The 24,352-nt window shown below is 57.9% G+C and overlaps 2 protein-coding genes across 11 annotated transcripts in view; one reads left to right on the forward strand and one right to left on the reverse strand.

Annotated features, from left to right (window-relative positions):
• The window catches only part of LTBP2 (latent transforming growth factor beta binding protein 2), a 98,721-nt gene extending 77,665 nt beyond the window's left edge, over positions 1–21,056 (forward strand). For 8 of the 10 annotated variants that reach the window (XM_075030183.1, XM_075030179.1, XM_075030181.1 and 5 more), the window contains 24 exons: positions 770–1,000; positions 1,573–1,595; positions 3,049–3,088; positions 3,476–3,571; positions 4,628–4,753; positions 4,943–5,071; positions 5,492–5,611; positions 6,558–6,677; positions 6,887–7,009; positions 7,207–7,332; positions 9,801–9,923; positions 10,228–10,353; positions 10,451–10,573; positions 10,803–10,934; positions 12,139–12,264; positions 13,046–13,189; positions 13,464–13,655; positions 13,778–13,858; positions 14,489–14,617; positions 14,866–15,006; positions 15,250–15,417; positions 15,957–16,232; positions 16,464–16,613; positions 20,157–21,056. In XM_075030183.1, the coding sequence (XP_074886284.1) occupies positions 770–1,000; positions 1,573–1,595; positions 3,049–3,088; positions 3,476–3,571; positions 4,628–4,753; positions 4,943–5,071; positions 5,492–5,611; positions 6,558–6,677; positions 6,887–7,009; positions 7,207–7,332; positions 9,801–9,923; positions 10,228–10,353; positions 10,451–10,573; positions 10,803–10,934; positions 12,139–12,264; positions 13,046–13,189; positions 13,464–13,655; positions 13,778–13,858; positions 14,489–14,617; positions 14,866–15,006; positions 15,250–15,417; positions 15,957–16,232; positions 16,464–16,613; positions 20,157–20,323 (3,212 nt within the window). In that variant the 3' untranslated portion in view covers positions 20,324–21,056. Of the gene's footprint in view, positions 1–769; positions 1,001–1,572; positions 1,596–3,048; positions 3,089–3,475; positions 3,572–4,627; positions 4,754–4,942; positions 5,072–5,491; positions 5,612–6,557; positions 6,678–6,886; positions 7,010–7,206; positions 7,333–9,800; positions 9,924–10,227; positions 10,354–10,450; positions 10,574–10,802; positions 10,935–12,138; positions 12,265–13,045; positions 13,190–13,463; positions 13,656–13,777; positions 13,859–14,411; positions 14,618–14,865; positions 15,007–15,249; positions 15,418–15,956; positions 16,233–16,463; positions 16,614–20,156 lie in introns of those variants that run through there. The other 2 variants (XM_075030177.1, XM_075030186.1) reach the window with 2 other exon arrangements.
• A 661-nt stretch (positions 21,057–21,717) lies between these two features.
• On the reverse strand, positions 21,718–23,855 carry NPC2 (NPC intracellular cholesterol transporter 2). The gene is made up of 4 exons (XM_075030199.1): positions 23,702–23,855; positions 23,513–23,620; positions 23,101–23,273; positions 21,718–22,501 (listed from the first exon to the last, which is right to left on the reverse strand). The coding sequence occupies exons 1-4, from the start codon at positions 23,784–23,786 to the stop codon at positions 22,415–22,417; spliced, it is 453 nt and encodes a 150-aa protein (XP_074886300.1). The 5' UTR covers positions 23,787–23,855; the 3' UTR covers positions 21,718–22,414.
• Positions 23,856–24,352: the final 497 nt, after the last annotated feature.

A 24,352-nucleotide genomic window follows, 5' to 3' on the forward strand; every position in this document is an offset into this window, starting at 1 on the left:
CCATGCAGATGGCTGCAGGACCCAGAGCTGAACGGTGCAAATGCTGGCCTGTGAGATGGGTACAGCAGCCCAGGAAGCAGACCTGGGTAATAACTGGGAAGACGTAGAAATCCCTGATGGGAAACCACTCTGTACCAGAGGGGAAGCACAGCCATGTCTGTGCCTGGCTTTGCTCGACAGCCTTTTTGTCTCTCCTACATCTTCTGCTGGGATGAAAGTCAGGTGAGGGTGAGTTTGGCATATCTCAGTATGGGGTAGGGTGGAGGGGAAAGTACTGAAATCCTCAGGGCTGGGAAAAATTTTCAGGTGGTTTGTGCAGAGCATCTTGAGCGATGTGCAAAGTGCTCAGTGGCGAGGTTCTAGGAGTTCACTTTTATCTGCTCCCTTGCTCATCTTTGACCTTCCTGTGGCATGATCCCTTCCTAGCAGTACTGACCCAGGGGAGGGATTTCAGTTTTGGTGTCTAGGAGTACCAGCCAGTGCCTGTTAGAAACCCACCCTGCCCTGTAAGCAGATTCCTTCTGCTTGAAGCATCCACCCACTGCAGCCCAGATGTGTTTTCGTAAGGATTTAACCCTTAGAAATCTCCAGAAAATGATAGGATGGGAGAAACTGATACCTGCATTCACATATATGCCTGTCCATCTTCACTCCTTTCTTCTACTTGTCCCACTATCATGTCTGGGGGTAGTAAGCCAGGTGATCCCTGCACCAGCCTCTTCTCTCCAACCTCTGCCTTCTAAAGCTTCGATTTGATTTTCCCTCGCAGAAGCCTTCAAGGAGATTTGCCCAGCAGGACATGGCTATACCTACTCCAGCTCTGATATCCGCCTGTTGATGAGGAAGGCAGAGGCAGAAGAGCTGCCCCTCAGCTTGGAAGAGCAAGGGGAGAGCAGCAACTGGACTTTGGACTGGGCAGCAAGGAGACAGCAACTGCAGGACAGCCTGCGTGGGAGCGTCCTTGAGGCATTCCCCCACCCTGGCACCTCGGCAGGAGAGGGTAGTGTGGGGTCTACTGCTTAAAGCTGCTCCATCTGGGCCCCTAGCAAGGGTGGGAAAATTCCCAGGTCCTGCCATGCCCCCATGGATGGACTTCTAGCTGATAAGAACTTTCTTTATCTTCATGAATACGCAAGGTGTTCTTCAGCCCTACTAGTGTTCCTGGGGCATGAGACACCGTGTCTTCAAGCCTTTGGAGAAGAGGTTGAGAGTTTCAGGCTCCTGCGACCGCATCTTTGCAGTTGGTGCTGGCTGGCCAGGCTGCCTCCACTGGGACCTCAGGTCTGCGTGGCAGCCCTGGCACTGCAGTCCTTGGGCTTTTGTCCAGCCCAGCTGGAGGGAAGTGTGACCAGCTGCTTGTGCCAGCACCTGCTGGAGTGGAAGCTCCTGGGGTCTGCACATTGCCAGGAGAGGAGTCTGGATGTGTTGGCTTTGGGAACAAGCTCTTGCGGAGGAGCATGAGGGACTGAGTGGCAGTGTCTTAGAGGTGGGGTGAAGTTAGGGCAGCTAGGGCTTTAAGGAGGATGCCTGCCTGCCTTGTCTCTACTCACCATGCACTGTTTCACTTTCCAGGTGAAGTTTCTCCTGCTGCGCAGGTGAGTAAGGTTTGTCTTGCTATATCTGGGTGCATCCATGCTAGGGGATGTCATACAAATAGGTGACAGGGAGGTGTGAAATGTGGTCAGAGAGATCACTAAGGAAAGCAAGTAGCTGCTACCAGAGGGAACAGAGTGTGAACTGCAAACTCTATCACCCTGGCTTAGTTGCCATGGCTGAAGGCACTGTGCCACATTTCTGCTCGGCCCTTGCTAAGAGGCCATTAGCTCAAACCAACAGGTGCTGAGGGCTCTGCTGCAGTAGTTCATGGTCAGCATTGACTCCAGCTGGCGTTTGCTGGGGCTGGGCTAGCAGCCCAGGCTGAGGCCGGAGCTGGCTGAGGTGTGGGTGCTCACTCCCTGCTGTCAGCCTGGCCTGGCTGTAGAGCTAATGAGCGGCAGGGGAAGGGCAACTGCTGCAGTCAGCTTGGGGTCTGCTCCTCTCATGAAGCCCAGTGTCATGGCCAAGCCCAGCTCACAGGCAGGTCTCCCCGTGCTCATGTGGGTGCAGCAGAAACTCCACTGGAGCAGTTGGCGTGGGTGTCTCCCACACTGGCTGTGTGAATTCACCCTGTCTGATGGGAGCAGCCTGGGGACTGATTCTCTGGCAGGCTTTCCTGGGGCTGGGTTTCTTTATTGAGTCTCACTTGAAAAATGTGTGTCTCTTGATCCCTGCTGTCAGTAGAATTTGGGCCATATCTCTCCTGAGCATCTCTGTGCCCCCTTGCTATAGCAGCCCAGCCCTCAGGGCGTACTTGCAACCTCTCTGAGAGAGGGGACAGCACTGCCATCGTCACTGCTTCATAGACATGAAGTGACTTGCCCAAGGACACATGAGAAAGCTCAAGACAGGGCAGAAATTTGAACCAGAGCTTCCAAATCTGAAGCAGAGCTAGTCTGGGATGTATATTGCTCAGCCATCTGTTTTCTTCATCCATTGTGGAAAGATCCTTGGAGCAGAAACCCAGGTTGTACTCCAACACCTCCTTTGGCAGCCATGGGTTTGCCAGGAGGGGATGTTGAGAAAGAGTGTCTAGCACCAAGCACCCTTCTAGTAGGTAGTGCTCTTGAGGCAGGTTGGAGCAGTGGCTGTCCGCAGCCCTCCAGAGCTGCCAGTGACAGTGGCAGTATTTATCGTGCCTGGATGCCCTTCCTGGCCATCTTGTGGAGGTGCCTGCCCAGTAGCAGTGCCCTGGGTCTCACCTGCACAGCATGCTGGCACGGCCCCTCTGTGGGCAGCCCCCCGGGCATGGCCAGGAGCTGTTTTGCTCAGGATGATGTGCTCAGGACAGAGAGGCCCTGCCAGCTGCACCCAGATGTGGCAGCTTCTCCTCCCAGGATGGTGTCTTGGGGAGCAAGAGGAGCCAGGAGGTGGGTGGGAAAATGTCTCAGGGATGCTGCATCCCAGCTACATGCACAGGAATAGAGGCAGTCCTATGTGTCTGTCCCTCAGGGCGCTGCTGATGCCACCGCAGAGCCCGCCACGCGCAGAGGTGAGCGCCCGGCTGGCGGGAGGGCAGGGCGGTCATGGGGAAGAGGACGGGGCAGCGAGGAGGGAGGAGAGTGGGAAGGCTGGGAGCTGCCTCGTCTGCACCGCAGCCCCTGGTGCTGGGCAGGACGGGCTCCTGGCTGGGCTGGCTGCGGGACAGTGTGGGGGACCAACGCCACACTGGGGTGGCTGACATGGGGCCATAGGGATGCGGGGAGGTGGAGCAGGCTGTGTTAAATAACAAGATGATGAGGTTGCTGCAGCCACCCTGTGGCCCCTTTCCATATGCTCTCTCGGGGCTGTGGATGTGGGGACACCCAGCACGGGTAAGCCTTGGGTGGGCACCTCTGCCTGGGATCGGGGTCTGGACCTCACCTCTCTTCTTCCTCAGCAGAGGAAGATGAGTCCTGGCGCAGTCGTCCCCAGCCTGGCTCCACCACCACCTGGGATGCTGCTGCTCCAACACAGATGCCAGCACAGGGCTCAGGTGTGTGTCCACCGCTCTCAGAGATTTCCCTTCTCTCTCTGCCTAGCACTATGGGGAAATTATGCCCTAAGCTCAGCCCAGGGGCTCTCTCCCTTCCCCAGCCTGCTTGTCATCCCACATGCTTCCCTTGACTTCCCAAAGAAAAGTCCCTGCCCTACCACCTTGGGGTGTTGTCCCAGCCTGGTCCCCGGTGCTGCCAGCCAGGGAAAGCTGGCTGGCCGTGGGGAGGCACGAGGGTGATCCTGTACGGGGAGCAAAATGTTTGGCTTTCTGGGTCCTTCCCCACCTGCAGCTGACTTGCCCGGCACAGCAGCGGCTGCCAGGCGAGGGGATCACGCGCCTGCTCCGGTGGCTTTGGCCCCGTTCCCCCGCAGCGCAAGCTGACTCATCGGGAAGGGGGAGCGCAAGGGGAGGCATGTGGCTCCCGGGGCGGCTTGTTTACAGCGCTGGAAACAAGGGCACTGTTGTTCCAGGGTTGCTTAAGTGTCTGGGAGCGAGGCCCCTGCCCTCCGCTGGGGGCTGGAGCACCTTGGGGAGCAGGCCTGGCGGAGGCACCTTGCTGAGGAATGCATCTTCCTCAATAGCCTTTTGTTTGGGGTTGGGTTGGCCCCCCTGGCTGGCTCAGTGCCGAGGGGTGTGCCGTGCCCCGCTGCCCCCCCACTGCCGCCTGCGCCCTGCTTAGCAGGGTGGCGGTGGGGGGAGCCCTGCTGTCACCCCTGAAGGAGCCCCCTTACAGGTGCCAGGCTCTGCTGCCAGTCCTCCAAGGCATGGGGCTGGCAGGCTTCCTCACCACCCTTTTGTGGGGCCGGGGCGCAGGTGAGCAGTGCAGGGGACTGCGGCATCCCAGCTGGGCTCAGGCCGGAGGAGGTGGCAGGGTCTGCTGTGTCCTCCCTGCAGCCCTGTGGGTGCAGGCTGCCTGAAGACATAGAGCTCAGCATCGCTCTCCAAGAAGAGGAGAAGCAGCCTCCCTCCCAGTGGTGCTGGGGAAACAAGGCAGATGCCAGACTCAGTGCACCCTTTCGGTGCTGCCCCCAACCCCATGCTCTCCCCTCCCAGGGGTCAGCAGCTGTGCCTCTTCACCCCTCTCCTGCGGAGCCGGCGCTTGCGTGCTTACCCCAGAGGGATACAGATGCTTGTGCCACCCCGGCTATACGTTGGACCCCAGCCACCTCCACTGCATTGGTAGGTTGGCACCTCCTCTGCTTGCCGGGCTTCGATGGACCATTTGGTCCTTCAGGGTCCTGGGGGAAGGTTTTCTGGCAGCTCTGCTGAGCCCCTGCCCACTTGCTGCACCGCGGGGCTGGCAGGGGTTTGGCAGGGGTCTGGCAGGCAGGTGGTGACTGCCTGTCTTCCTTCCTTGCCTGCGCACAGATGAAGATGAGTGCCTGAAAGATCCTTGTGCTGGAAAAGGTCGCTGCATCAATAGCGTGGGCTCTTATTTTTGCCTCTGCTACTCTGGGTACATCCTGGCTGTTTCAGAAGGCAAGCAGAGCTGTGAGGGTAAGTAGTGTCCGCCTGGCACAGGGCTGCCACCTCCTCGGGGTGCCTGCCACCCTCATGCTCTCTCGTGCCTGTGCACACACACAAGCACTCATGTACACAGTGCACACACACATGCACACCTGTGCACCCTCCCTCCCCGCAGGCCTGCCCACAGACAGCCTGATCCATGGGGATCACCCTCTCCTGCTCGCTCAGGGACAGGACCTTGCCCATGACAATCTGGGCGGGAGCTTGCGATGACAGCCCTGATCGCTGCTTCATGGCAAAGGGGGTGCTAAGACAGATGGGGGATGGAGGAGAGCCTGGGCATGGGTCCCCTAGGCAGAGCGCTGCAGGTGGAGCAGCTCCTCTCCCGCACCCAGCCTTCCACATGCTGGAGGGGGAAGACTTAAGGACTGTCTCCCTGTCTGTTGCCAGATCGAGATGAGTGTGAGCAGCCCTCTACCTGCCGGGGACAGCGATGCATCAACACCCCTGGCTCCTACCGCTGCGAGTGCAAGGAGGGCTTTGCCATGGGTCTCAGAGGACAGTGTGAAGGTGAAGCTTGCTGCTCCCTGTTCCCCTGCCCCTCCTACGCACCCTGTGCACGGCTGAACACCTTCTTTCCTCACCATTCCATGTCTCCTGGAAGGGAGGAAGGACCTCCCCACGTCTGTCTGCCCTGTACTCTCCCTGAGGGCTGTCTGTCCTCTTCTCTGCCTGCGGGAGGGACAGGCTTTCCTGGGCAGAGAGGGGAGTTCTCCCAAGATCCTCTCCCACCTCCCCAAGGAGATCCCCCACGACCAGTCCATGCCAGGTTCCCATTCTGGGAGGAGCTGCCCATCCATTTTCCTGCCACTTTTCCTCTGTCACCAGACCCTCATGCTGGCAAGTGGACTGCAGGGAGAGCAGGCTGCAGAGACTCAGGCCACCTGTGCCCACAGCATCCCACTCACATGGCATGACCTGGGCCCTTGAGAGCATTCGACCTTGTGAACATACAATGTGCCTGATCAAAGATCCCACTTTCTCAGTAGGTCATCTCCAACAGAGAGTGGGAGACTATTTTAGGAGGCAGTATGAGAAATGGGGCATGCACAGAATGCTGCTCCCCCCACATGGCCTCCAGAAAGCACTTGCCTTAAGGACTTGCTGAGCTGGAGGCTGCATCCTAATCACAGTTATGAAGGTCCCAGGTGAAACAGCCCTGCACAGATGTTCTCTGATCCCTTTCTCTGCCCATGCACATTCCTGGCCTTGGCAACACCCTGCAGCAGTAACTTTTGCTGCTGGATTATGTCAGCCCTCAGGTGTGGGTGTAGGATCCTGAGTGGTAAGTGGGACTATAAGAAGTGTTGCCCAAGACCTGGCAAACTTGTCTCACTTCCTTTTGGGCATCGCTGTCCCCCTGAGGGGGAATCTGAGGATCCAGCTGGCAGGGACATCCTGGAGAAGGCTGCACTTTTCACCTTTGGGAGCCTGAAAGGAGTGTGTTTCTTGGCAGATGTCAACGAGTGCGTGGATCCCAGCCCCTGCCGCAGTGGGAAGTGTGTCAATACGCTGGGATCCTACAAGTGTGTCAGCTGTGGGGATGGCTACCGGCCCAGGAATGGGAGATGTATTGGTGAGGAGCTTGGGCTGTCTCTGGGCAGCACCCTCACCCCCCACAGAAGTGCTCCCTGCAACTCTCAGAAGGAGCAGGGGCACAGGCAGCACCCTTCTTCTGCGGGCAGCCAGCCTGCATGGCCAGGGCACAGCACCCTCGTGGCCTGGGTGGTGGGGATGGCCCTGAGCATCCTCCCATGCCATGTTGGCCTCTGCTGTGTCACGCAGACGTGGACGAGTGCCTTGCGGAGGGGACTTGTGCTCATGGACGGTGTGTCAACCTGGACGGCTCCTTCCGCTGTTCCTGCTACCAGGGCTATGAGGTGGCAACTGATGGGAAGAGCTGCCAAGGTACCGGGGGGCTGTGGGTCCAGACCCTCTGAAGTGTCATGCACCCAATCCAGAGGTTTCCCTAGGCTCTTCCTGAGCGCTTGGCTCTGCCTAAGTCTTGGCCACCATGTTGGCTAGTTCTCTCAACACATCTGCCCCGGTCATGGTTACTCCGTGTCCTTCCCACTCATCCTGCTCTCCCTCATGTGCTTATGCAGACATTGATGAGTGCACGGCCCAGGCTGCCTGTCCCTCTGGACTCTGCCTCAACACGGAGGGCTCCTACTCCTGCATGGCTTGTGACGCTGGCTACACCGTCTCCAGAGATGGCAGCATGTGTGAAGGTATCCCTTTCCCAGGGACAGAGGAGCGGGTGCTGGAGGGAATGAGGGAAGAGACATTGCAATAGCTGGGTTACTGGTGGGGCCTGGGGACTTCCTTTAGCCTTGGGATCCTTCTCCAGCTCTTTAGCTCTGATCAGCAGAGAGCATGGGGGGCTGCAAGCAGATGTCACCTAGAGCAGCAGGAAGGTGGTCTTCCTCACGCAGGAAGGGGATGGGAGGGGAAAGATTCACTGATGAGACTCCTGGACTAATGATGACCTGGGGGATGCTGACAAAAGCCAGTGGAGTACAGGAGGCCTGGAAACATGGGCAGAGGAGTTGTGTGTGGTTCAGTTCAGAACCATGTGCCTGGGAGCACATGCCCCAAATGTAGGTCCTCAACAGAGGGAGAAACCTTGGGTCCACAGCCAGTGGAGTGACTGTGGGCGCCCACGTTTCATCATTTTTCCCCAGCCCCTAATGTAACTTGGACATGTTTAAAGAGGAAAGCTTAGTTCAAGGGCTCTGCTGTGCCAGGTATGCATGGCAGTTAACACCAGCATCGATCTATGTTGGTTGCATTGCTGAGACATGAGAGCACTCCATCCCAGCCTTATAGCCTGACTTCCCCAGCGCAGGCATGGAAATTCCCTCCCTGGTGGTTGCCCCCAGGGGACATCCTGGGCTTGAGATGGCTTGAGGCAAATTCCCTCTTTGGGGCAAGGGAATGAAGGGGGCAGAGCTGGCAAAGGTATTTGTTTAAAGATTGGCCATGTGCTGTAAATTTCTCTCTGGAGCACTGCAGAGCTCTACAGCCTCCACATAGCTGGCAAACAGAAGATCTTGCCTTTGATATGACTCTCAGAACACCCCCCTGCATGGGGGCCTCCAATGGGGAAGGAGAGGGAGGCTCTCCTCCTTCTGTTCTCCTCTGTTTTAGTGTCTGAAAAAGCCAGTGTGAAATGAGCTTATTTTCCAACTGATTTTTGGGTGCAATGGAAGAACCATGGTTTGATCACTTCCATCTGCTCTCCCCCTTTCCCAAGACTCCATGTGAGCCCCTTCTCAGCCACCTTGCCCCAGCCCTGTCACGAGGGCACCTTATCAGGGTTCGATACTGTTTGGGTCACACTGACCAGATGGCAGGATGGCATGTTCTTCCCTGCCTTGGCTGGTGGCCTTGTCTGTGGATCTGGGTTTCATATTTGAAAAATGATAAGGGTTTCATGATAGTTTTGTGATAAATAAACTAGGTTATGGTTCATCTCCAGAAAGGTTCAAGAATATTGCTACTTGCAACCCTTTGAGACTGAACAGCTGGGAATCGTGCCCTGAGGCAGTAGGGAGCGATGTTCATTTATGCCTCTGGCACGCTCAGTGCTCTGCGAAGGGGAAGAGGAGGTCCCTGCCCTGTGCCAGTCTCAGGACTTTAGCTCCTGGCAGGGGAGAAAAGTAGAGCAGGACCTTCTCTACTAGCAAGTCTTCTGCTGCCAGCACACCAACCCATCCTTCTGATTAGCAGTGCCCTCCAGTGCTTCCCCCTACCTCATGGGCCTGCAGGCAACAGCAGTCTCCTGGCATCTCGCAGCCCTCTGTCAGAGGGAAGCTACCCCTCTCTCCTCTGCTGTGAGCAAAATCCTCAGAGTGCCAGCAGGCTCTGTCCAAGGCCTGTGGAACTTGGGTGGGAGAGGGTTTGTGGAGCTCTGCAGCTGGGTGAGAGCTGATGTAGGCCCCCGGCCAGCTTTGCCAGGAGGACATTGTAGGCAAGTCTGGCAGGCAGGAAAGCATTGCCGCATAAGGTATGGCTGGTGCTGGCTTACTTTCCTGATGTTTGCTCTTTGTGCGTTTGGCTGGAGAGAGGGTTTGTCAGCAACTGTGGCTCTGCAATGGCCTCTCGGTGGTTGTGGTACCCAGTGCAGAGCTCTGCTGGAGGTGGACACTGGGGTTAGCAGTATCCCTGTCCTCACAGCATCACAGAACGGCTGAGGTTGGAAGGGAGCTCTGGAGATCATCTTGTCCAATCCCCCTGCTCAAGCAGGGCCACCTAGACCCAGTTGCCCAGGACCACATCCAGATGGCTTTTGAATATCTCCAAGGGGGGAGACTCCACGACCTCTTTGGGCAACCTGTGCCAGTGCTCAGCAACCCTCACAGTGAAAAAGTGTTTCCTGATGTTCAGACAGGACCTCCAGTGTTTCAGTTTGTGCTCATTGCCTCTGGTCCTGTCACTGGGCACCACTGACTTGGTGCTGGGATCCAGTTTGTCTTGGTCTCCATGATGGAGGGGAGTAAAGGGTCTGAGCTGACTCCTCACGCCCCAGCAACAGGGAGTCTCTGCCCTCATCTCAGTGTGACGGCGTGGTCTGGGAGGGCAGCTCAAACCCACCTTGCAGGCCAACAGCTGCGTGATGGCTTCCCTGGGTGGGGATCTTCTCCAGTGGCAGCAAGAGCTGAGGCCTCACCCTGTGATGTGCCCTTCTGCTTGGCAGATACCGATGAGTGTGAGGACCCTGCTGTTCAGTGCCTGGGGGGAGAGTGCAGGAACACCCCAGGCTCCTACGAGTGCCACTGCCAGACTGGCTTCGAGCTCATTAACGGCACCATGTGCGAAGGTACAAACCCCATCCCTGCAGTCCTCTGGGTCCAGGACATACAGCCTCCCTATGGATCCCCCTTCTTTCTCGGCAGGGAGAAAGGGCAGGTGATGCCACCATGCCTGGCACATCCATAAGGTTGTAGCCAAATGCAGGATTACCATGGACAGGGAAGATCTCTGTCTCCATGGCAAGAAAAGCAAGGGGCCCTGAGCACTGCAAGAGCTGCCTATAAGAGACTGGGGAGAGGGAATCCATGTGGCTTTGGTGAAGGGTGTCCCCCAGGGCCGGGTGCGTGGCCCTGACTCTGCTCCCTCTGCAGATGTGAATGAGTGCCTGAACAGCGAGATCTGCAGCCCCAGTGGCGAGTGTCTCAACAGTCATGGATCCTACTTCTGCAGTTGTGCTCCTGGCTTCTCAAACACGGCTGGCGGAGTCAGCTGCCAAGGTGAGCTGGAGGATGGCAGCGACATACCTTTGGTCCTGCCCTCTGTTCCCTCCCCTGCTGTGAGGTCCGGGTTGATGATTTTGGCCTGATTTTGCAGATGTGGATGAATGCACAGACAAGTCCCGGTGCTCGCAGGGCCAGTGCCTGAACACAGAAGGCTCCTACAGGTGTCTGTGTGAAAATGGGTTCAAACACTCACAGGAGACTGATGACTGCGTGGGTGAGAGCTCGGCGTTGGGGAGATTAGCCCCCTGGGACTTGGGGGGATAGATGCAGCCAGTGCAGGGGGGAGGGCAGTTCTGCTCCCAGCACCCAAAGTTGCTGGTGACTTGTAAGGAGGACTAGCAATGGCTCAGGGCCTCCGGCCAGCTGAACTTGACCCATGTGCTGCAGTGAGCAAGCAGGGTCCCCGTCTGTCCATCCTCATCCCCTTGCCCTTCTTCCTGCAGACGTGGATGAGTGTAAAGAATACGGGGATGCCATCTGCGGCACGTGGCGGTGCCAGAACAGCCTGGGCTCCTACCGTTGTATTATGGGCTGCCAGCCTGGCTTCCACTGGACCCCCTTGGGTGACTGCATTGGTGAGTATGGCCCTGGGTGTCCCTGTGCCTCCTCCTGGCAGTGACAGGGTGGCTGTGGGACATCTCTGCCAGGGGCGTGGGGGAGAAGGAGGAGGAGGAGGAAACGTGTGGCTGGTGGAGAGGCAGATAATGCTGAGAGTTTGTTTTCTTGGCTGAGCTGCCTGCTTGTGTCTAGACTTCTCTCTTCCTGGCATCTGGAACAGACACTGCATTGTGCTGCTTTCCGCTCGGGGAGAGTCCTGGGCAGGTTACAGCCATTCCAGGCTTGGGGCTGGACCACAGCTCACTGTAGGCTGTGCTTGCTGGGGCTGCTGCCTGTGCCAGTCACCTGCCTGGCAGGGCTGGGTGAGGGCAAAGGCTGCTGGTACCACTATGTGCTAGGCTGGGGACTCTGGGTTTGGAGTTTAGGCTCCAGCAAAGAGGAAAGAGCAAAGGGCTTTCTACAGTTTTTGAGGCTCCCCCCCGGCTCAGGGAAGGCTGCAGCAAGGAGGAGCTGCTGCCAGCCTCTGGGCTGCTCCAAGACTCAGATTTAGCATGTGGAGCTACTCCTGGCCTTGGGAGCAGCAGGCTGGGTGCACGCAGCTGCTCTGGCTGCTCCAGGGAAACCTCTCCCATCCAGCAGTAGGAGGGGAGCAGGATGCAGCCAGCAGGGCTGTAAACCTGCCCTCTGTAGGCAGAGGACCCAGTTGTGACTGTCCAACCCCACCAGGCTGGGGCAAGGCAGAGATTACTCCCTGGCACTATAGCAGTTGGAGAAAGACCAGGTCAAGAAGGATGGGGCAGGAGGGCATCATACTAGATCTTTCTGCTCTTGCCCCATACACTTCAGTTGCACCCTTGTATATCTCCTGCTGATGTGAGCCTGTAGGCTCTTTGTCCCTTTATGCCTCTGCAGGGACCTGTGCTACCCTCAGTCACCCCTGCCAGCCACCGCCCACGCTTCACATCCATTTCCCATTCCCACTTTGCTCCTGTTACTCTATCCACGTGGCCTCTTTGCAGCTCTGTATGTTGCAGGAAGCATCTCTTAACATGTGCACTCATAGCAGGGGAGTGAGTGGGGCAGCCAGACACAGTCCCTCACATCAAGGGAATGCCTGCCCCATCCCCAGGTCTTGGGGTCAGAGCAGAAGGGCCTGGACACGGGGGGGTCCATTGGGAGAGGTGGGGTCTGGGGCAATTCCTGCTCTCCGCTCTGCTGCAGATATAGATGAGTGTGCCAACGAGACGCTGTGCGGGAGCCATGGCTTCTGTGAGAACTCAGATGGCTCCTTCCGCTGCCTCTGCGACCGTGGCTATGAGAGCTCGCCCTCTGGGCACTACTGTGTTGGTGAGTGTCCCATGATCGCTCTGCCAGTCAGTGAGGGAGAGCCATCAGCGGATGCCAGGCTGGTGTCCCCACTGTGTGACAGCTCCCAGAGCATGGGCAGGGACTGCATCCGCACGTGGAGAATCCCAGACATGAACAGGGCAGCTCCTGGAGGCAAAAATCCTCCCCTTAGCACAGCAGATCCTTGGGACTGCAAAGGAGCAGGGCTCTATGAAAAATTGAGCGGCTCCCAGTGAACATGGAGCCCTTCTCTGTGCAGGTGGAAAGGAGGTGCTCGGGGGCTGGAGGCACTGAAGGTGCTAGAGAGGTACTTTAATGGGTGCCTGGAGAGAACAGGCAGGGTGTAATATAAGAAAAAATGTTTTCACCATGAAGACAGCCGGCAGTGGAACAGATGCCTAAGATGGCTGTGCAGTTGCCTGCCTTAGAGGTTTTTAAGACCCAACAAGACAAAGCCCTGAGCAGCCTGGTGGGATCCCATAACTGACCCTGCTTTGAGCAGGGGTTGTGCTACATACCTCCACCGGTCCCTTCAAACCTGGATGATCCTGTGATCCAGTGACTAACTGCAAGCTGGAGTTCAGGCTCCTTGAATCCACTGAGAGCAGGGCAGGAAGCTCTTGCCAGACTTGTGCTGAGCCATGGTGTGAACAGAGCTCTCAGCTTGTCCCTAGCAGCTTCCATCTCCCTGCTGAAGGGTGACCCCATGCTGCAGACCGTGTACAGGCTGCCCATGCAGAGGCAGGGCTTCCGCTGCCCACCACTGCCACTTGCTTTGCAGATGTGAACGAATGTGAGCTGATGGTCGCTGTGTGCGGGACTGCGCTTTGCGAGAACGTGGAGGGATCCTTCCTGTGCCTCTGCCCCAGCGACCACGAGGAGTATGACACAGAGGCAGGGCAGTGCCAGCCCCGAGCAGCCATGGGTGAGTAGGCAGCTAGGACAGAAGCGTGGATGGCAGCTAGAGCAGGAGCGTGGTAGCCCTGGCTGGGGTGAGATAAAGCTGAGGGGCTGCCAGGGCTGTACAAGCCCACGCAGGCATGGGCAAGCTTTTGTCTGGGGAGAGCTGAGGAGCCTGAAAGTGGGGACCTGGGAAGGCCATGCTGCCAGTGATGGGTGTGCTCTGGGACCTCCTAGGTGTGGGATGCTGCGTTGGGGTGCCAAGGACCCCATCCCGTCCCTGCTCTGCTGTCTTCTAGAGGGCCCCGAGACACACGCAGCCCACCTCTCTGACAGTGCAGAGCGCAAGCAGTGCTACTACCACATCAGTGATGTTCGCCTGTGTGACAGTGTCCTGGCCAAGAACATCACCAAGGAAGAGTGCTGCTGTACTGTGGGGGCAGCCTGGGGTGACAACTGTGAGACTTACCCCTGCCCCATCCCAGGCACAGGTAGGACTCTGGCCCCTCAACACAAGGCAAGGCCAGTGCTCTGCCTGCCAGCTCCACCTTGGTTGCACTAACAAGCTGTTTCTTTTCTTTCCATCTCCCCTTGGCATCTGCTTCCTTGCCAGTGGAGTACCAAGAGATCTGCCCTCTCGGGAAGGGCTATGTTCCCCAGGAAGATCTGCTCTCAGGAAAAGTCTCTTTCACAGGTACTAGCACCGTTTTCTCTCATTTCTCCCAGGGGGAAGAGGGAGGGTGCTGTGCAAAGCCCTGCATGGAGATGCATCCACAGAAATATCTCCCTGGGGCTGTGGTGGGGGATGCTAACACCCTGCTGCTGCTTTCCTCCATCCAGAGAAATTCTAGATTGCCAGTATCACCGAGCTGGAAGTGGCCCTTCTTCTAGTCCTGCCTCACTGCTGGCAGTGATTCTTTCTTCGTACAATTCTCCCATGCCCATTTTGAACCAGGGATGGGGTCTAGTAAGACACAACCCTTCCAGTTACTGCTCAGATCTCCCAGTGGCTGGCTGGCTCAGTCTTTGGCACTTCAACTCCAGGGGCTTGTGTTCTCAACCTTCCAGAAACACACATGAATTTCCTATTTGTGAAAGTATTCTGTTCCCCACCATCCCTCGCCCTGCTCTGCCTGTGTGTGCTTCCCCCTCTGCTCTCAGGCATGGGGCTGGTGGGAGAGGCGGGGGGGGCTCACTTGGGGACCTGCCAGTGATCCAGGCCAAGGTGCCGTGCCGGCTTTCTGCAGGTACAACACCCAGCCCACCTTGCTTCCACGGCTCTGCTCCCTGAGATGCTCTCTCCCTCCCTCCATCCCTCCCTCAGACATGGACGAGTGTGAGATATTTGGCTCCGAGTTCTGCCGCAACGGACAGTGTTTGAACACGGTGCCGGGCTACAAGTGCTTCTGCCGTACGGGCTACTTCTATGACTCCAGCAGGCTTGAGTGTGTTGGTAAGATGGTCTCAAAGTGCAGCAGGCACCCCACTGCACACAGAGGGACAGACGTGCTGCTGCATCCAGAGTTGTCGCTGCTGCCTAGGCTACAGGGCCAGGTCTGGACAACAGGCTTCCTGGGACCCTCCCAGGGAACAAGAGAGGAGGTGGCAGGAGCCCCTGAGGTCCCCATTTGGGGAAAGGGAAGGGTCACATTGCTCATGTCTGCCAGCCTGAAACATTGCTCTGTCCTTTTGTATGGGTAGACCAGGACGAGTGTCAGAACGAAGTGTACTGCATCAATGGCGAGTGTCTGAACACGGACGGCTCCTACCACTGCTTCTGCAGCCTCCCTCTTGTGCTGGATGCCACTGGCAATCGGTGTGTGAACCTCTCCAGCAGGGCAGGTGAGCCCGAGCCCCCACTGGAGCACACCTTCGCCCTGCACATCCTGCCCCACAGCTGGGTCTCCCGGCAGGGAGCAGCAGGTGGGGGCTCGGTGTCAGGCTGAGGTGTACCAGCAGCAGCACAGTGTGCAGCCAGGACAGATGGGGCAGGAGCTGGAGCACATGCTCATCCCTCTCAGGACAAGGTAGGGTAGCACTCTTCTGGATGATCTTCATGGCATCCTTTGCTTATGTCACTGACAGATGCCTTGGAGGAGTATGAAATCCACCTGGATGTCTGCTGGCAGACCGTTGCCGACTACATCTGCCAAGACCTACTGCATGGCGAGCAGACCACGTACACCGAGTGCTGCTGCCGGCTTGGTGAAGCCTGGGGCCAGAACTGTGCGCTCTGCCCGCACAGGTCCTCCGGTGAGCGGGGCGGCGTGGGCAAGCATCCCCTGGCAGAAGTGGGGACGGGCTGGGCTGCCAGTGGTCATGTCATGCAGGGTCAGCCACGTATGACTGCAGCAAGGGTTCCTCTTGTTGTCTACATTGCCAAAGCCAGCGCAAGGAGTGGGTGAACCCACCACTTCTCCAGGGCTGAGCTGCACCAGTGGGTAGGTTGTACCTGAAACTGGTTTGCAATGAGTCCAAGGTGTTCGAGGGGAGAGCTGCTCTGTGCATCCCGCTGCTCCTGCTTAGCTTAGGAGAGGTGAGGCAGTGGCAGCTGGGGATGGGAGCACATTGGGAACTAGGCTTCTTGCTGCTCAAGGACTTGGTGGTCCCAGACAGGAGCTGGTCTTCTCGAAGACAGGATCCCATCAGCAAACTACAGAGCTGCAGCTTTGGAGCCCACTGAGCCCAGCAGGCCTGGCTCTGCTGGCCTGGTGTGGATCTACCCTCTCTGGCCATAGTGGACCTATCTCTCTCGAGCCAGGCTGCTGACCCTTTTCTCTCACTGCTTGCAGCTGATTTTGCTTTCCTGTGTAATGGGGCCAGTGAGGACAGTGAGAGAGGGGCTGAGCTCCGAGAAAGACCTAGGTATGAGTACGCACCAGGCTTGGAAGACCCCCACTATGGCCTTCCCAGCCCCAATATGGGCCCCTACTACAACTACCTGGAGTCCGAGTATGGAAACCCCGATGCTGGTTTCCCTCGGAGGGAGCCCAACAGCGAGTATCACGGCAGACCTCTCCACCACAGCCCAGGGCGGTCCCCGCCCCGCTACCTGCCCAGCCAAACTGGTGAGTACTGGGAGACACAGAGAGGTGCCTTCCCTCCCAGCCTGCGTCCATGGGGACCGCCTGGCAGCTCCCACCCCGGCCAGGGGGCTCCAGGCTTGGAGCAAGCTCTGCTCCTGGCAGCTCGGAGTCGGTCCTGGCCCCGCCGGCACCGTCTCGCTGCGTGCCCCCCACGTCCCCTCCACCGCTGGGCGGAGGGTCACCCTGGTCTGACACCACCTTGCCGCCCTCCAGGTCTCTACGAGGGCTTTGAGGGGCTGCAGGCTGAGGAGTGCGGGATCCTCAACGGCTGCGAGAACGGGCGCTGCGTGCGCGTCCGGGAGGGATACACCTGCGACTGCTTTGACGGCTTCCAGCTGGACATGACCCGCATGGCCTGCGTGGGTGAGTGGCGGCCGGGGCCGGCCGCGGGGCTGCCGGGCGGGGCAGCCGGGGCTGTGCGGGGAGCCGGGGCTGTGCGGGGAGCCGGGCTGTGCGAGCAGTCGGGGCTGTGCGGGCAGCCGGGGCTGTGCGGGGAGCCGGGCTGTGCGGGGAGCCGGGCTGTGCGAGCAGTCGGGGCTGTGCGGGCAGCCGGGGCTGTGCGGGGAGCCGGGCTGTGCGGGCAGCCGGGGCTGTGCGGGGAGCCGGGGCTGTGCGGGCAGTCGGGGCTGTGCGGGCAGCCGGGCCGCCGCATTCCTTGCCGGCTGCCGCTCTCTGGCGGTGCTGGCCGGGACAGCTGGCGGAGGAGTCCCGGCTCTTCCTAGCGCCTCCTTCTCGGAGACCCGGGACGACCTTCCTGGAGGTTCAGCCGGCCACTTTCTGCTGGCAGCTAGGGCACCGCTGGGCATCACGGGGAGCCCCTGATGGCTCCCTTTGCATAACGCTCTTGTATTATCACCAGCCACTGTTACTCTATCCCTGATTAATTTCCTCTACGTTCGCCACTGCCCTGATGAAATTCCTCACTTTCCACCCTGCCCTATGAGGCACGGTCTCTAAAGCTTCTCTCTGCATTTCCTCTACATCCCTACGCCATGTCTCCATCCTTCTCACAGTGCAGCTTCCCCAAGCCAGCTGAGGCCCCAGGCGCTCAACAGAGCAGATGCAGAGTCTCCTTTTCCTTAGGCACGGCACTTACTGCAGCTCCCAGCATCTTTATTGCATGACACAATCATGCAGCTTCATACAGAACCTGTGGTCTCTCTCTCTCCCCAAATGCTGCTGGGCAGAACGCCTGCCTGAGCTTTTACTCCCCGTTCTGCATTTGTGCACTGTTTCCCCTTTCTTTGGCCACAGTGCCTTTTCCTTCAGTGAATTTTGTCTGGTTGATTTTGGACCGCTTGATCAGAATGAGTCTGAACACTGCAAAGTGCTTGCAGTGTGGCATCACACAGATACATTTTATAAGCATGGGGATTCTTCCTTCGTCCACCTTAATGACAACATCTGGATGGATTAGGAGTCAGGACAGATCCCTGCTTAAATGGCTTTTATTGTAACAGCCAGGTATTGCTAATTACCTTTGGAGTGCAGCTTTGCAGCACATTGTGCAATTGCCGCATTTTTACCTAGCCTGTATTTTCTCTGTCTGCTTGAGTGTCATGTGAGAGTGTGTTGAAATCTTCACTGTGGCCAAGGCACATCATATCCACCACTTCTCCCTTATCTGACAGACCAGTTATCAGGTCAGCGAAGGGAACCAGATTGGATTAACGTAATCAGGCCTTAACAGATCTGCATCAGCTATTTAATGACCCTGATATCCTTTGGAGGGTTGTGACCTAATCACTCACAAACCTGGGCTGCTTAAGGGAATGGGGGTGACCAGTCTGTAATTCTGGATTCTCCCTTCTCTGTTTTTGAAGGTAGTTACCAAATTTACCCTTTCTTGGGTCTCTGAGACCTCTTTTACCCTCCATCTCAGAGAGAACTGCCAACTTTTCAGGGACTGCAGGAGCATTAAGCATGTGAAGATGAGTTGCAGCAAGCCTTTAGCAATATGAATGTAACTGCTTTATCTAGCCAATTGTCGAACCTCTCCATCACAGTGTGGCCTTTCCCTCCCTGTACTCCTGCACCCTCGTTTAAACACTTCAAACATGGTCTGCACCCTGTCTGGTCACCACAAGCATTTTTATGATGACTGGAACAAAGCCCGCATTAGCTGCTCCAGCCAGCTTGGCTAGCTTTTGTTTCCTCTGCCGATAAGGACCAGACCAACATTCCCCATTGTTTCCTGCTAACATATTTATGGAGCCTTTGCTTGTTGCTTTTCCTGTCCTGGACTAATTAGCACTCATTTTACACTGGAGCCTGTCCTGTCCCATTCCCCCCCCCCCTTCAGTTCTCCTACGTGGTGCTTAGTGATCCCCATGTTTTTACCTTGCTGACTTCAGGCCTTTGGAGTACTCCTGTAGCAGCTGCAGTGCTTCCCCTCTTGCCTCCCTATGGGGCTAGCTTGCCCTTGTCCTGCAAGGTGGGCTGCCTGCCCCCAGCCCTGCTTGGGTGGGCAGGCTCCAGGGCTTGGTGCACACTGCTGGCACTACTCTGCTACTTCTGGCTTTCAGGTGCCTCTGGGCTAAAGTAGCCTTGTTTTACTTCTCTCAATTTAGTGATCCACAGCCAGACCAGCCTGCCTGCTTTTCTCCCTTTTACCTTTCCCTGGAGCCCCCAGCAAGGCTGCCTCCCCCCACTTCCCAGGCTGCAGAGCACGTCTCCCCTGATGTGCTGCCTAACATCTCCTCCTTGGGCTTCTGAGCAAGCCCATCCCATCCATGGCGATGTTCCGGTCCTGAGATTTAGCCTGTTCAGCCATTGCTTTGGATGCATATGAAGGCTGCCTTGTTCCCCAGGCTCTCTCATCTCACAGGTCCCCTCTCTTCCTCCTCCCTCCCATGACTGCTGTGCTTCCTCCCACGGTGCCTGGAGGTTTTGCTTCCAGCCTCCCTCCCAGGGGTTGCACTTCCCTTTCTTTGCCAGATGGCCCCCTCCACCTGTGCTACAGATAACCCGAGGTCCCCAGGGTGGCAGAGCTCTTCAGTCTTCCTGGGGGTCTGTTGGTCACTGCTGGGGGCCTTCACTCTCCTTTGGGTGGGCAGCTGAACCCATCAGCTGCTCCTCACTCCTCCCTGCTGATCTGGGGGGGGGGGGAGGCTGGAGTTTGTGGTCAGAGGGCTTGGACCTGCCTTGGCAGGTGAGGATTTGGGCTCTGGCGGTCCTGTGGATGCAAACAAGGACTCTGGGGTGCACAGGGATGCTCTGCCTAGCTGGTGGCCCCACCACAAGTTGGGGTAGCTTGGGCAGACTTGTCCAGGGAAGTGCATTTAGCAGAGCAGACTCGTCGCAGTGGGGCAGCTGCTGTAGGGCTCGCGTACACGCTCTAGCCCAGTGGCGAGCCGGCTAAGTGAGCCCTTTGGCACAGTTTGCAGGTTAATAAAACAAGCCCTTGTTTGTGCAGCATGAGGTCCCTCTGTGTTCTGGTCCTGGAGGTGATAATCAGCCTCTCAGGGCCACCATCATCTGCCTTCTTGGCCTTGTCAGATCAGGAAAGGGTGTTTTCCAAGGCTGAAGGTGGCCTTTCTCCCAGATCTTACGCTAGCACAATTTATTAGCAGGAAACTGCTAACCCGAGGGTGTCACCAGCTGCAGAGCATGGGGGGGCCCTTATCTGGTGTGCATTGCTGGGGGGTGGCGTGTGTGCTCCTTCCTGTGCTGGGCGATGCCAAATGCTGGGGGTGTCACCCTTGGGGACTGAGGGGGCTCTGTGGATGTGCTGAGGGGTGTGGGAGGCTGGTGGGGTCATGGTGGGCATCCTGGAGGTGTTGGGGAGGGGCATAGGGCACCTGTGCGGGAGGGCTGGGAGGGAATGGCAGGGGCACAAGATCTTGGCTGCAGGCTGGGGCTGCTCACTCTGCCACTGGCTCACCCCCATCCTTCTCCTCCTTGCAGACATCAACGAGTGCGAGGAGGTGGGTGGCCCTGAGCCCCTGTGCCGGGGTGGCACCTGTGAGAACACTGAGGGCTCCTACCGCTGCCACTGCTCACCGGGCTATGTGGCCCTCGCCCAGCCCCACCACTGCGTGCCCCAAACAGCCCAGCGCCCAGCGGCAGCGTAGCTCTAGGGGAGCGGCAGTGAGGGTGTCCCCGTCCAGTGCGTGGCTCTGGCACCCAGGACCTGGGAGCACGGAGAAAGGCCCCCCGGGGCTGCGGGTGCTTCGAGGCTCTTCGCTTCTTCTCCTCCGAAGCGCACAACTTCCCCACCACCTCGCTGTACAGGGCAGGGCTGAGCTCCCAGCCTCTGCACCCCCCTCCACCCTGCCAGCCCCTGCTGCAGCAGAGCCCACCCTGGACCACAGCACCCGGCACATCGCCCCATGCTGTGGAGGCTCACAGGACACCTTCCCCTGCCACACAGCCCCAGCCTCCCCGTCTTGCCCTGCCAAGAAAGGGGCTTCATCTCCCCACCACTGCTGCACTGACCTAGCGACAAGCCTCACCCACATCACGGGTGCTGGCCCCGCTTCTTGTGAAGCATCCAGCCCCTAGGCCAGAGCTTTGAGGGGGGGTCAACCCCAGCTTTCTAAAGCTACTGCCTAACCTTGGGGTGCAGGGGAGAGGCCGGAGGGGCTCCAGGGCCAGCTCTCCCTGCAGCCAGCCCAGGCGCATTCCTCAGCCCCGCACTTTGCCTTCATGCCCCACACCAGCTGGGCAGCGGGAGGGGAAGGCAGGTCCAGCTTCCTTTCTGTAAAGCTGTTGGTGACCTTTTTTTTTAACCAAGTCTGCTGGAAACTTCTCTCATGTTGTTAAATAAAACATTTATTTTGGGCCTCTGTGGCTCAAGACACTGGGGCTGATCAGAACTGTGCTAGTTTTGCCTCTGCCAAGGGGCATGAGCCACATCCTCCCTGTGGGTCCAGCCTGGCAAGGCCACTCAACTCTCGTAAGCCAATTCTTACCTCTCTCACACTGGCACCCAGCCTCCTCCTGCTCCTAAGCAGAGACCCTTGCCAGGCCAAATACTTGCTTATCTCCCCAGCCCAGTGCCTGTCCCAGGAGCCAACTCCAGCCCCCACAGACAGCACCACAGTTGTAGCTGTTCACACACAAGGGGGCTGCAGTTTATGCATAAGAGCATGTAGGTTTCTGCAGTTGGTTCTTGGGCAGATCTGGGAGCTGCTTTTCCAGCCCCAGAGCCCTCACTAGAAATGTCTTTACCTATGCTGCAGCAAGCAAGGCCATGTTATACACCACCACCTCCTCAGGGAGCCTTTGCACAATTTCAGGCCAGTACAGGACCAGCAAGGCAGGAGCACAGCCAGACATCACCAACTGGAAACCCTGGCAGCCAGGAGCAGATATGCCTGGCTGCTTGCAGGTCACCTACACTCAGGCCAGCATACCACCTCCATCCATGCCTTCAGCTGAGAAATAAGACCAGCCCACCCCCAACTAGATGCCCACCACTCTGCTTTTCCTCCTGCTCCTCTCCACTCACAGAAGACAACACAAGCAGATTTTGTCTAGCCTTTATTAAAAGGAAAGTTATAAAAAGAGGTTCAGGAGCTCCCAGCAGCTCCGAATTAGTAGTAGTGCAAACCATTGGTTAGAGAAAGAATCATCCCTGCAGAGACATCGAATGCCATTTGGCTTTGCATCCACAAAAAGGAAGTTTTCCCAGCTGCAGTCCTACCAGCTTGAGTAGGGGCCCAGGACAGAGCAGGCTGCCAGCTCAGGGAGTCTCCACCTCTTTCCCTCTCCTTCAGCTGCATGGATGGCAAATGCAAGTCCCAGGGGCATCCTGATTGCGACAGAGCAGAAGTGCAGGAGGGTGGATGCAGCCAGCATTCTACAAGAGGCACTGAAGGGGTTACCAGTTAGCAGCTCAGACACTAGCCAGGTTCATCGAAGAGAAATTCCTTTGTGAGGACAGAGGGCTCCATTTCAATCAACTAAAGCACCTCCAAGAGCAGGTGGAGGGTGATGCTCAGTCACTCCTACCCCTTGAGCTGCTGTGAGAACACCCCAGGGGACTCTAAACAGAGTAAGAGCCCTCTGCCCGTGGCTGACCGTGCAGGAACACGGTAGTGGCTGCTCAGAGGCTGCAGAGCTCTGAAGGAAGCAGTAAGAAATGCTTATTATATAAAATAATTTGGCCTGTGTTGTCTTCTGTTTTTCCCCTCCCCAAGCCCTACTAATGGCAGGGCTCCTCAGCCGGTGATCTGCACTGGTATCTTCCAGCAGAACAACATCTGGTCCTGGTCATCGACCAGCTCCCACTTCACAATCAGTTTAATCTGAAAAAGAGAGAAGAGCAGAGGGAAATAGAGTGTTCAGGAGACTTTAAGGCAAGGACACAGGGAGGGGAGTTGTCACTTGTGTGGAGCAAGGAGGTCCTGGGAGTTCTGCACAAAGAGGATAGCGCTAGGGCATTGCCCCCACGGCATGCAGTGACTCCTGGAGTATCTTACATGGATGGAGAGTTCTGTTGCATGACACAGGAGACCTCCACACACTGCACTTGGATCTCCACTCTGAATAAGTGGAGTGGAAACACCCTGCAGCCTCCCAACTGAACTGCACCCTGGAATCGAGCACCCCCAGTTTGGGAGCATTTGGCTGAATGCAGCAGGCTCTGTAAGGAGACATACTTGGACAGCTGAAGCCACTTCTCAGCAGCTGGAGCCGGGCTGCTTCCTCTGCTGGGTCTGTCCCAAAGTGGGAAGTTGAGACAGGGTCATACTCACAGCAGAAGTGCTACCAGATAGTCTGAGGAGTCTTCTAACCTCTTCCCTCCCCTCCACAGGACAAGGTGTCCTTCCTTAAAGGCAGGTGGTGGGACTGTCCCAGGAATGATGGTAGCTCTGAGGAGCAGACCAGCTGCCTGCTTACTTACACTGGGGTACTCGCTCTTCACAGGGAGTTTATTCAGGTAGCTGTAGGAATGGCCCTTCTGAATGGGGCACTGGATCCCGGACTTGCATCCATCAGGCTCAGGAATGGGAAAGGGTATGTCCACGTGCAGCATCTCACCGTACACCCTTGCTTTGCTGCCCTGGCTCTCGATCTCTGCAGAACACGGAGAAGCGTGAGCACGGCACCGGAGCAGGGAACACATTTCTACCTTACACCCCCCCCCTCCACATACCCTGAAGGCTGCAACAACACGACTAAGGGACACTCTTCCTCCCCGGCCACTTCTTCCCACCCAGACCCCTCTCCGGCCACCCTTCGCCACTCCTCTCCAAGCAGTGGGACAGAGGCGATCGCCGCCCCCCTGGCACCCCAGCTGGGGAAGCGATACTTACTGCTGGCGAAGGTGACGTTGATGCTGTAGGATGTCCCCTTGTGGAGCAGGCAGGGCTGCGTGGGGCAGGGGCTCACGTTCACCTCTTGGATGCTGCCGTCTTTGGAACCTGCAAGGAAGAGCCGGGCTTACCGGGCCTTCTCCGCCTGCTGACCGCCCCCTCGCCCCGCGGCCGGCCGGAGCCACTCACCGCAGTCGACGAAGCGGAGGGGCTCAGCCAGGGCGGTGGCGGCGGCGCCCAGCGCCAGCAGCAGGGCGAGCGGGGACGGCACCATGGCGGCGGCGGCGGCGCGAACGGCGGCGGCGGCGGCTCCTCCGCGGGGTCACATGAGCGCGGCGGCCCCGCCCGCCGGTCAGCTGGGGCGCGCCCCGCCCGCGGGGCCGGGCCGGGGGCGGGGGGTCGGCCGGGGCCACCGCGCCTCCCCCCGGGAGGTTTCCGTGGAGCCGGGTGAGGATGGACCGCGCTCCCCTGCCGCCCCCGGTGCGGTGGCCGAGGCTGCAGCCTGGAAAAGGGCAGCGGGTACACCGCCGTGGCTCCTCCGGTACAGGAGAGGAGAGGACAGCGGCGGGGGGGGGGGGGGGGGGTGTTACTGTGATGGAACTCCAGCGCTTGGACAGACAGACAGCCTGGAAATCCCCACTCCTGGGCTGTACTGGCGCATTCAGCGCTAAAGGGCAGCGGCTGGAGGACACGCTCGCGTACAGCCACTGCCATGGGCTGGGAAGCTCTTTCACTGCCTCTGCTGAGAGGGGAAAAATAAACATGAAGAAGCTAGCGTAGTAGACCGGCCTGCGGCCTTACTTGTTACTTACTCCATACCTCATGTTCTGCAGGTTCAAA

The sequence above is a fragment of the Buteo buteo genome, chromosome 6 (assembly GCF_964188355.1).
Source record: "Buteo buteo chromosome 6, bButBut1.hap1.1, whole genome shotgun sequence".
Classification (NCBI taxonomy): domain Eukaryota; kingdom Metazoa; phylum Chordata; class Aves; order Accipitriformes; family Accipitridae; genus Buteo; species Buteo buteo.

What these genes read in the sequence shown, in the direction of transcription:
- NPC2 (XM_075030199.1), bottom strand. Translation starts at nt 23,786, where the DNA reads ATGGTGCCGTCCCCGCTCGCCCTGCTGCTGGCGCTGGGCGCCGCCGCC. An exon ending in CAACGTCACCTTCGCCAGCA is followed by an intron (nt 23,274 to 23,512) that starts GTAAGTATCGCT and finishes CGTGTTCTGCAG; the next exon opens with AGATCGAGAGCCAGGGCAGC. An exon ending in TGAAGAGCGAGTACCCCAGT is followed by an intron (nt 22,502 to 23,100) that starts GTAAGTAAGCAG and finishes TCTCTTTTTCAG; the next exon opens with ATTAAACTGATTGTGAAGTG.